Below are 11,408 nucleotides of genomic sequence, written 5' to 3' on the forward strand. Positions count from 1 at the left end.
ATTATTAAGTAGTATTAAGGTTTATGAGACAATGTTTAAATATTAAATAAAATAAATAACAACAAGTTTTAATATTTGCATATAAACTACTTTTATTAAGGGGATATACAAAAAAAATTTGGACACAATATATATATTTAGTAATAAATAAAAAAATTAATTTATTTCATTCTTTTTTGACAATTTAAAATATTTTAGTTTTTATTAAAGTTAAGTAAATATTTTTGTATATTAAAAACTAACTACAAACAAAATGCTTTTACAAAAATTTCTTATTACTAAAATAAATAGTTAATTAAACCCAGATTCCAACAACAAAAAAATCCAACATTTTTAATAAAATATGGGTCTAAGAGATTCTTTATTTAAAATATAAAACTTTAAGAAAAAATTGACCAGATTTGCTACACAAAAATTTTTAGTAAAAATATATAAAAATTCAAAATAAATAAATTATAAATAAAAATTTAAAAACAAATGTCTTTCGCTTTTTTTTAAGAAAATTTTACACAAAAAACACCCAATCTAAATAACTAAATAAAATTATGTATATAAATATGTTACTAATTTAAGTACTTGGGTACTTTTCTTTCTTTTAAAAGTTAATGGACCTGTTTGTTGTTTTAGACTTAAATTAAGTTATTAATAAGAAAATCGTTTTAAACGTTGAAATGTTTACGAAATATGTATTAAGTTTCTAATTTTAGCATACGAGCTTGACTTCTAGCTTGTAAATGCATATCAGCCGGTGCTTGCATCCAGGGTTCACCATCAGCCTGCATGGGACAAGTAGTTTTAACTACCAGCTGTGTTAAATGGAAGCTAATTAGCTCTTAACTTTTGCCATTTATAAGTTCAACTTACCTTTATATTTTTAGCTTGACCAATTCTTACCGGCTTACTAATGCCCATTTGCAATTGGGCAATATGGAAAGAAGAGACAATACCAAATACTTCCATAGTTCTATCCGAAATGGAATTGATAATTTTCACCGAATCATCGGCATTACTAAGTTCTGAAATAGTTTTCAAACGAAAGAGGTAAAATAAAGCAGATTTATTTCATAGAAATCGTGACAAAACGTCAACCTAATACATACCACATAATTTACAACCAGCACCCCATGAATCAATATTTAGGAAGACAATCGATTGTAATTCTGGCAATTTAACTAATTCATTATCTAAATATAAATCGATTTTTTGCTCTAATCCCTCACAATCACGTTGCACTATTTGTTGAGTGCCAAAACCGAAATAGATTAACTGTAATTAAATCTTTATCAAATAACTTCGTTTCTTTTAAAATCTCTTCACACTATACCTTATTAAATATCCTACTACTTAAGACATAAAACTTTGACTCTCTAGTCTTGTGGAAGTTATAAGTGACTAATGCATCCACGCCCACACTAAAGTAATTATAAACATGTACCGTTTTAATGGGTTGCCTTTGTATGGGTAAACGATAGTGTAGTTTTTCGATTTTTAAGTCGAAACGATCAAGATTTATCGAACGTGCTTTTCTAATCTGTAATTGAAGTTTGTTAACTTGTATTAAGATCAATTTATATGAACATATATTTGGTAAACATACATTTCTAAGGATTTTCACCGGATCTAGTGTGGAAGGAGGTTCTGCTCCCCATCCCAAAATGCGTGAGAGATCATTTCCAGTGCCCAAGGGCATTATGGCAACTGCGGGTATTGGCTGAAAATAAGAAAAGGAATTCAGAAGGACGAAATGTAATTGTAAAACATTGTTATTGTTTTAAACTGAATGAATAAGTAACTATCCTTCTATAGTTATACATCTATCTATCTGTCTATCTATATATCTATCTATCTATCTATCTATCTATCTATCTATCTATCTATCTATCTATCTATCTATCTATCTATCTATCTATCTATCTATTTATCTATCTATCTATCTATCTATCTATCTATCTATCTATCTATCTATCTATCTATCTATCTATCTATCTATCTATCTATCTATCTATCTATCTATCTATCTATCTATCTATCTATCTATCTATCTATCTATCTATCTATCTATCTATCTATCTATCTATCTATCTATCTATCTATCTATCTATCTATCTATCTATCTATCTATCTATCTATCTATCGAATTTTACCACTTACCTTAATATTGAGAGTATATATTGTATTCAGCACCCAACCTATGGTGCCATCACCACCAGCCACCAAAACTCGACATGGCCTGGGACTAGCTTTTGCCGCCCATTGCATAGCATCTTGCGGACCACGTGAACCCAGTTCCATAACTTGCAACGGATGTAAATATCCACGTAGCAATGATACAACATCTGAGCCGGTACTGCTACCCGACTTCGTATTGGCGATCACAATTAATGGTTCCCAATTCTCAATAGTTGGTGGTTTTATACCGGCCAAATGCAAACGAACCGATTCACGTGTACGTGCCGCCACTATACAATAGGGTGGAAATATCATATCACGAAATTCCCCAAAATCACATTCACCACGCATATCGATACGTTTATAGCAGTTGTTGTGGTAGCAGCGATGACACCAAGCACAACGCCATCCGCTCAGGCCCACCTCTTCCACTTCATCGCCGCAGGCATCACATACAGCACTCAACGGCAGATTACCTTTGACCCATAAATGTCGCATAGATTTTTCATTTCGTACCCATTTCTCTTTACACTTAAACAGTTTATCCGCCTTACGCGTACAAGACCTCGAGGTGTGTGAACAAATGCCACAGCAATCACAGAAAACACCCGCCGAGGGTGTTAATAAGATTTCGCATACGTTACAATAACATGCCTAGAATGTTAAAACATAAGAGAAACAACAACAACAACACACAAGTACACAATCAATAAATTATTTACTGATGATTTAATTCATTTATACCAAAAATATAGCTTACGTTTAGATATAATAATACTCACTCTATCTAATATTTTAATGGATTTCCAGCCATGTTTACTTTTACCGGGTATACATATAACATCCTCAATCAACAGGCTACGACAAAATACAAATAAGGCACCCAATGCAAATAAGGAACCAATTAAGGCCTCTGGACTTAACTCAAAAGTTGCCAACTCCATGGTCTTTAGTGCGCCGTCCACTTTCTTTAACTATAACTTTATGCCGACACACTTCTTTTATTTAAAATCTTTTCTGAAATGATGTTTCTTTTATAAAACTTTCAACGAAATTTAATATTAAACATTTTATACAATATTTTTTTCAGAATTTAAGCAAATGAAACGGATAAAAATCAATAGAACTTTGTGCAATTACAACAACACGTCGTATATTTTGATGTTTTTTTGTTATGACAGTTGTAGTCAAGGCGAATTAAGATAAGGTGGTTTTATTTAATCAGCTGATTATTTTTATCAAAAAAGGTTCGTTATATTTTTTATTATTTATGTAAAAAATGCCGAAATAACAGCAAGCATTTTGTAAGCAACTATTTAGTTGTTATAATAATAACAATAAGTATGATTCATTCTGCTAACCCCAGCATCCGTGCATAGCCTCTAGACGATAGTATACAATATTACCACTAGCCGACCTAACACCACCCCCTAGGCGACTAGTAATTTCAATATTGGCATATCCTCCTAAAGAGATATACAATTGAAACTTTCTTGTGGGCAATTTTCCCTCTAAGAGGGGACCCTAATGATGTTTTCTCTTTCTTAAAAAAAAGAGGTTCTTTGAAACAAATTAATCATTATTTTTAGTATTTACATTCAAAACAACAGATATGTCATATCCAATAACAAAATTATATATTTTATTATTAAAAAAAAAACAAACTCAAAATTTTTCTAAATAAGCAGAAAATCAAAGAGTTTGCAAACTCGCGAAAAAAAAAACGCTGAATTTTTCCTTCAAACAGATTTTGTTTGATGTGCCATTTAAAATATACATGTTTGACGTCCTAGCATATTCTGGTTTGTCAAACAGCAATATATTCTTTTCCTATCACATATATGTAGCAAACACTTTTATGTTTGAAGTAAAAGCAGCGACCAAGGTATATGAATTTTATAAGGTAGAGTCATCGGCGAATTCAGAATACCGAGCGAATTGGTTATATTTTTTTTATATGTAGTTTGACATTGAGCCTGCACTTGAAGGCGAATTGGCTGTCAGGGAAAAATGTCAAAAACAGCTGACAAATAAATCAAAGCGAATTTTTGTTAAACAAAAAATGTTTATAAATTTGAATCTGTTTGTAATTTAATTTGATGTTTTTAAAAATAAAACTAATTTCGTGTAGTATTATTATTGGTTTTAAAACTTAAACGAATTTAACAGCATAAATTTTGTCTTTAATCACAAATTTGACATTAACAAAATGAAAACAAAGTTTAACATTTACAAAATGTAAACAAAGTTTGACATTAATTCTACACCACCGCGAAAAATGAGCATAGTAGCAAAAAACGATCAGCTGTTCTGATAACACTACCTTATAATTAATATATCTTGGCAGCGACTCTCAATTACTTTTCAGCGATTTTCTAAAATATATAACATTGTCAACACTTATGACACGCTCTTTCCAACTGTCAAACTATTTTTTTGTTCTCTTTAAATTGTTGCGATTCCACGTGCATTTTACTACACGCTATTATTTTTCTAAAAAATTCTTAATCAACGGGGTTTTACTCAAATTTTTCAATAAAACTTAGCAAATTTCAGTCCAATAAATATGGGACGCAAAGCAGAATATAGTGAAAAGCCCAAAAAGGGACCTGGACGTAAGGCACGCAAACAAGGTCCGCCAACATTCACCAAGAAAACATTTGGTAAGTAGAAACAAAAAATGCTTGCAGAGAAAAAAAGCGATTTCTAAATTTGAATATATCTTGCAGCACCCATGGAAGAGGAGGACAAAAAGTTGACACATCGTCAAAAGCAACGTTTGGCCAAGAGGACACAAAATAAGGCGATCATAAAGCAAAAACAAAAAATCGCTAAAGAAAATAAAAAGAATAAACAAAAACAAAAAGAATATCACAGTGATAGTGAAGAGGAGAATGAGTTGTTGAATGCCACCAATGGAGCAGCCGAAGATTCAGAAGAGGAATTAAGTGAAGTTGAAGAAGAGGTGGTGGTTAAGAAGAAGGGTGTTAAGACTAAAGGTTTTACCGATGATAATCAGGAATGGTTAAAACCTAAACAGAATAAGAAGGCGTCCAAGCAATTGATTGAAGAGGAAGCTGAAGACGAAGATGATGACAATGAGGAGGAGGAGGAAGATGATGAAGAAGATGGAGAAGATGAGGAAGAAGAGGAGGAAGCAGATGATGATGAAGAAGAGGAAGATGATGATGAGGAAGAAGTATCTGATGACGATAATGTTGTTAAACTAGGCAAATTGGATGATCTTTCGGATGACGAAGAAGCCAATTCAGATGATGATTTTGATGTATCCGGTGATGAAGATGATGGTGATGATGATGATGACGATGATGATGAAGAGGATGATGATGATTTATTGCCTATTGAAAAGCAAAATAAGAAATTGAAAAAACGTGAAGCTAAAGAAGCTAAATTGGCTGCCGAAGAAATGCAAATGTCGGTGGACCAACAAGATGTTTTCAAATTCCCCGATCCGGAAGAAGAACAAGAATTAACTTTACAAGATGTTCAACAACGTATCAAAGATGTTACCTTAGTATTGTCCGATTTCAATAAATATCGTGACCCCAATCATCCACGTAGTGACTATATGGAGCTGCTGAAAAAAGATTTGTGTTTGTACTACAGTTACAATGATTTCCTAATGGGCAAATTGATGGACATGTTTCCTTTGTCCGAACTTATGGAATATTTGGAAGCATCGGAGGTGGCTCGTCCTTTAACTATCCGTACCAATACCTTAAAGACTAGAAGAAGGGATTTAGCAGCCGCCTTAATTAATAGAGGTGTTAATCTTGATCCCTTGGGCAAGTGGACTAAGGTTGGTTTGGTTATCTACAACTCACAGGTTCCTTTAGGTGCTACACCAGAATATTTGGCTGGTCATTATATGATTCAAGGTGCTTCTTCTTTGCTGCCGGTTATGGCACTTGCTCCTCAGGAAAACGAAAGAATTTTGGATATGTGTTCGGCTCCCGGAGGTAAGGGTTCTCATATTGGTGCAATTATGAAGAATACAGGTGTATTGTTCGCCAATGACTTTAATAAGGATCGTGTTAAGGCTGTTGTAGCCAATTTCCATCGTTTGGGTGTTGTAAATTCCATTGTTTCTTGTGAGGATGGCTGCAAGTTCAGACAAATTATGACCGGTTTCGATAGAATTCTTTTAGATGCTCCTTGCACCGGCACTGGTGTTGTATCCAAAGATCCAAGTGTTAAAACCACCAAATCGGCAGTGGATGTGCAAAGATGTTATAATTTGCAACGCAAACTTCTGCTCACCGCTATTGATTGTACAGATGCCAAATCTGCCACCGGAGGTTATATAGTCTACTCCACCTGTTCCGTTTTGCCAGAAGAAAACGAATGGGTTATTGATTATGTCTTAAAGAAGAGAAATGTTAAACTTGTGCCCACAGGTTTAGATTTTGGTGTAGAAGGTTTCACTAAATACAGACAATATAGATTCCATCCTTCTCTGAACTTGACCAAACGTTATTATCCTCATACCCACAATATGGACGGTTTCTTTGTGGCCAAATTGAAAAAGTTCTCCAATACTATACCCGTAAGCAAAGAACAACAGGAAGAAGATGAGAAACAATTAGATGAAGGTATTGGTACATCTGATGATGGTAAAGTTACCTTGTTAAATGCCGATAAAGAAGAGGAAGATGAAACTCTAGGCGATGATCCTAAGGGACGTAAGAAATTGGGTAAACGTGCTGGTAAACCAACACTAAGCGATTATGAATTGGAAGCTAAAAAGAAGAAAATGGAACAAAGTAAATCCAAATATATAGCCAAGGTATTCGAACCACCCGTTAAGGTGGAGAAAAAGAAAAAGCAACCAGTAGAAGAAGACAAAACTAAGAAACAGGAAAAGCCTGTTGTTCCACAAGAAACACCACAACAGAAGGAAAAACAACCAACAAACAATAAAAAAGCAAAGAAATCAGAAAAGAAACAACAAACTCCAGTAGCAGTAGAAAAACCTTCCCCAGTAGTAGAAAAGAAACAGAAAAATGTTGACAAGAAACCAGTAAAACCCCAAGCTGCTGCTGCCCAAGATAAAACTCAACCAAAACCTAGCAATGGCAAGCAACAAGCTCCTAAAGTTGTGGCAGACAAAAAACAAGAAAAGAACTTCGAAAAGAAAAACGATAAACCACAGGCTACCAATGGTCAGGTAAAACAACAACAACAACAGCCCAATAAAAAATCTGCCAAACTATCTAAATCCCTAAATAACTCGCAAGATCTGGATGATATGGCTCCACTATTAGAAGGTAAACCCATTAAAAAACAAAACCAATTAAAACAAAAATCCAAACAAATTGGTAAATTGAAACAGAATAAAAATAAAAAACAAAAATAGTTAGTGAAATGCTGGTTTTAAGGCATCTCCGAAAGAAAAACAATAGAAATTTATTGATATATATTTTTTTAAAAACTTGTTTATTATAAATAATAAAAATATATAGTTTTATTTTAATAACTTTTTACATTAAGCTAAACAAATTTAACAATGTACCTTCTTTTGCAAAAAAGGTATAAAATAAAAATTGTTTTAAAAAAATAAAGAAATCTTCAATGTTTATTTAGCAACTGCGTAAAATGGCCTGCAAGATGTTGGTGATTAGATATAGTGAGTTAAATTGTTAATATTGTCTTCACTTTAAACTTTGAAATACTGGTCCAGAGTACCAATTGTAATCTAGAAGTCAACATACTATGATATAAAAAAAATCCATTTTTTCAAACTTTTGTTTTAAGTAGATGATGTTTTTTAAAGATATTAATTTCAAAATTATTCTAAATTTGAATATATTTTTAAACTTTAGATTAAAACTTAAAGTTTTGAATATAACATAAGTCCGGAGTTTTTTAAGTCTAAAAACGAAAATGTTAAACAACAGCTTTTTGATTAGCTTCTTTTATTTTATCAATTTTAGACCATAACTTTTGCATTTTTAATTAATTAATTATTAATTTTATTCTGTTTTTTATTTGAATATTTTAAATATGTTTTGACCTTTGCAAATTGTTAATGTTTTTATGCAGTTTATGAATTCAAAATGCAATTTTAAATTATTAAATTATTTTGTTATACAAGAGTATCTATATATAGATATATAAATAGATAGATAGATAGATAGATAGATAGATAGATAGATAGATAGATAGATAGATAGATAGGTAGATAGATAGATAGATAGATAGATAGATAGATAGATAGATAGATAGATAGATAGATAGATAGATAGATAGATAGATAGATAGATAGATAGATAGATAGATAGATAGATAGATAGGTAGATAGATAGATAGATAGATAGATAGATAGATAGATAGATATATAGATAGATAGATAGATAGATAGACAGACAGACAGACAGACAGACAGACAGACAGACAGACAGACAGATAGATAGATAGATAGATAGATAGATAGATATATATAAATAGATAGATAGATAGATAGATAGATAGATAGATAGATAGATAGATAGATAGATAGATAGATAGATAGATAGATAGATAGATAGATAGATAGATAGATAGATAGATAGATAGATAGATAGATAGATAGATAGATAGATAGATAGATAGATAGATAGATAGATAGATAGGTAGATAGATAGATACATAAATAGATAAGTAGATAGATAGATAGATGGATGGATAGATGGATAGGTAGATAGATAGATAGATAGATAGATAGATAGATAGATTGATAGATATATAGATAGATAGATAGATAGATAGATAGATAGATAGATAGATAGATAGATAGATAGATAGATAGAAATATAGATAGATAGATAGATAGATAGATAGATAGATAGATAGATAGATATATAGATAGATAGACAGACAGACAGACAGACAGACAGACAGACAGACAGACAGACAGACAGATAGATAGATAGATAGATAGATAGATAGATAGATAGATAGATAGATAGATAGATAGATAGATAGATAGATAGATAGATTGATAGATAGATAGATAGATAGATAGATAGATAGATAGATAGATAGATAGATAGATAGATAGATAGATAGATAGATAGATAGATAGATAAATAGATAAATAGATAAGTAGATAGATTGATAGATGGATAGGTAGATAGATAGATAGATAGATAGATAGATAGATAGATAGATAGATAGATAGATAGATAGATAGATAGATAGATAGATGGATAGATAGTTAGTTTGTTAGTTAGTTAGTTAGTTAGTTAGTTAGTTAGTTAGTTAGTTAGTTAGTTAGTTAGTTAGATAGTTAGTTATTTAGATAGTTAGTTCGTTTCAAAGAAGGATGTACATATATACATAAAAACAAGTAGGAAAGTTTAGTCGGGCATGGCCGACCATATGATACCCTACACCATGAGTATATTTTTACAATTTTTACTTTTATAAAATTTTAATTTTTTGTAAAGAAACTGTTGAATATTACCATAATTCCAAAATATTTAAGCCATTTATTGATAAAAAACTAAAATTTCTAAATGAGGCTTTATATAGGACAAAATTTGGGCCGATCCTCGGTAAATTTGGGAAAAGGATATATTTCTAAATAACAGTTAGTTTTGTTGAGTTTCATTGCGATACAAATGGTTACAAGTCAATTTTAGACGTTTAAGTCATTTTTTGAAGGGGGGTTTGTATGGGGGCTAGGGTCAAATATAGGCCGATCCTTACGAAAATCTGCAGTATCATTTATACTTATATAAAACTTATTTGTGCCAATTTTTAGAGAGATAGCAGAATATTTGACGTAATTATAGCATAAAAAGTTCAAATCGGGAGGTACGGTTGTATGGGGGCTAGGTGAAATAATGGACCGATTTCAACCATTTTCAATAGGCTTCGTCCTTGTGCCAAAAACATGCTTGGTCCAAATTTCATCAAATTATCTTGAAAATTGCGGCCTGTACCTTGCGCACAAGGTTTACATGGACAGCCAGCCAGCCATCGACTCAAAAAATGATTCTGAATCGATCGGTATACTTTAAGGTGGGTATTGGACCAATATTTTTGTATGTTACAAACATCAGCACAAACGTATAATACCCTCCCCACTATAGTGGTGTAGGGTATAAATACACTAGTGCTTCAGATGGGAATCAAAACCAAATAAATTATGAATAACTAAATAATGTCTTAAAGAGATTAATATAGGTATTTAAATCTTAATTCATTAATAAATAATAATTTTTTAACTAGTATGATTTGTTATTAATATTTTTTAATAGAACACTTAATAGAACATAACATTTTTCAATAGGTTTTACCTACCTGATATTCTATGTGAAGATTGATTCTTATTTAAGTATTCTTTTTAAAATAACTTTTATTATTTAATTTTATCAGCTTAAAACAGCTTGAAAATACTACTACGTCATACTTGAGAGTGAATTTGTTTATTTAAAAATCACTTAACATAATAATATTCTTTTAAAAGAATATATTCTTGAATTAACAAAACAGCAGCTACTACTGAAAATAATAAATAAAAATACTTGTTTTCCAAGTCTTCATTTTTCTATTTTTTTTTTTATTTATTTATGTTTTTAATCTTTTTTTGTTTTGTAATTTATACATAAATAAAAAGTTAAGCAGCACTTCGGATGAATGTTCTTGTATGTAATCTGAAGTCATCTTCATTTCATTTTCTATATTTTATTATAAGCATTTGTCATACTAAACATTCAGTGTATGTAGAAATAATAATAATACTTTTATCCTTTTATTCTGAATTTTAAGAGACTTTCAACCATTCGCACTTGTTTTTGTAAAATGGACGCTTGGCTGGTGTTTGCTCATTTAATGTGCTGTACAAGTAGTTGGGATGTAGTTTGCATTTTCTTTTATCCACACTTCTCTGCATAAGAATAAGTTCATAATAAAGTTGTTGTTATATCAACGATGTTGTTGTGATATATATTTTATGCACATTGTTGCAACTTCATAACTGGAAGAAATGTATGAAATACACATGGATGTAGCAAGTTATTTGAAAGAGTAATTTCATTTGTCCTGACTAAATAAATAACTAACTAACTAACTAACTAACTAACTAACTAACTAACTAACTAACTAACTAACTAACTAACTAACTAACTTACTCACTAACTAACTAACTAACTAACTAACTAACTAACTAACTAACTAACTAACTAACTAACTAACTAACTAACTAACTAACTAACTAACTAACTAACTAACTA

At 31.0% G+C, this 11,408-nt stretch overlaps 2 protein-coding genes across 2 annotated transcripts; one reads left to right on the top strand and one right to left on the bottom strand.

Moving 5' to 3' along the window:
• Positions 1-485: 485 nt before the first annotated feature.
• On the bottom strand, positions 486-3,325 carry LOC111689265 (diacylglycerol kinase epsilon). Its single transcript, XM_023451739.2, has 7 exons — positions 2,952-3,325; positions 2,152-2,823; positions 1,598-1,711; positions 1,325-1,531; positions 1,101-1,266; positions 865-1,016; positions 486-806 (listed from the first exon to the last, which is right to left on the bottom strand). The coding sequence occupies exons 1-7, from the start codon at positions 3,111-3,113 to the stop codon at positions 690-692; spliced, it is 1,590 nt and encodes a 529-aa protein (XP_023307507.1). The 5' UTR covers positions 3,114-3,325; the 3' UTR covers positions 486-689.
• A 1,272-nt stretch (positions 3,326-4,597) lies between these two features.
• LOC111689262 (25S rRNA (cytosine-C(5))-methyltransferase nop2) lies at positions 4,598-7,714 on the top strand. The gene is made up of 2 exons (XM_023451736.2): positions 4,598-4,832; positions 4,899-7,714. The coding sequence occupies exons 1-2, from the start codon at positions 4,736-4,738 to the stop codon at positions 7,544-7,546; spliced, it is 2,745 nt and encodes a 914-aa protein (XP_023307504.2). The 5' UTR covers positions 4,598-4,735; the 3' UTR covers positions 7,547-7,714.
• The last annotated feature ends 3,694 nt before the right edge of the window (positions 7,715-11,408 follow it).

This window comes from Lucilia cuprina, chromosome 6 (assembly GCF_022045245.1).
Source record: "Lucilia cuprina isolate Lc7/37 chromosome 6, ASM2204524v1, whole genome shotgun sequence".
Taxonomy (NCBI): domain Eukaryota; kingdom Metazoa; phylum Arthropoda; class Insecta; order Diptera; family Calliphoridae; genus Lucilia; species Lucilia cuprina.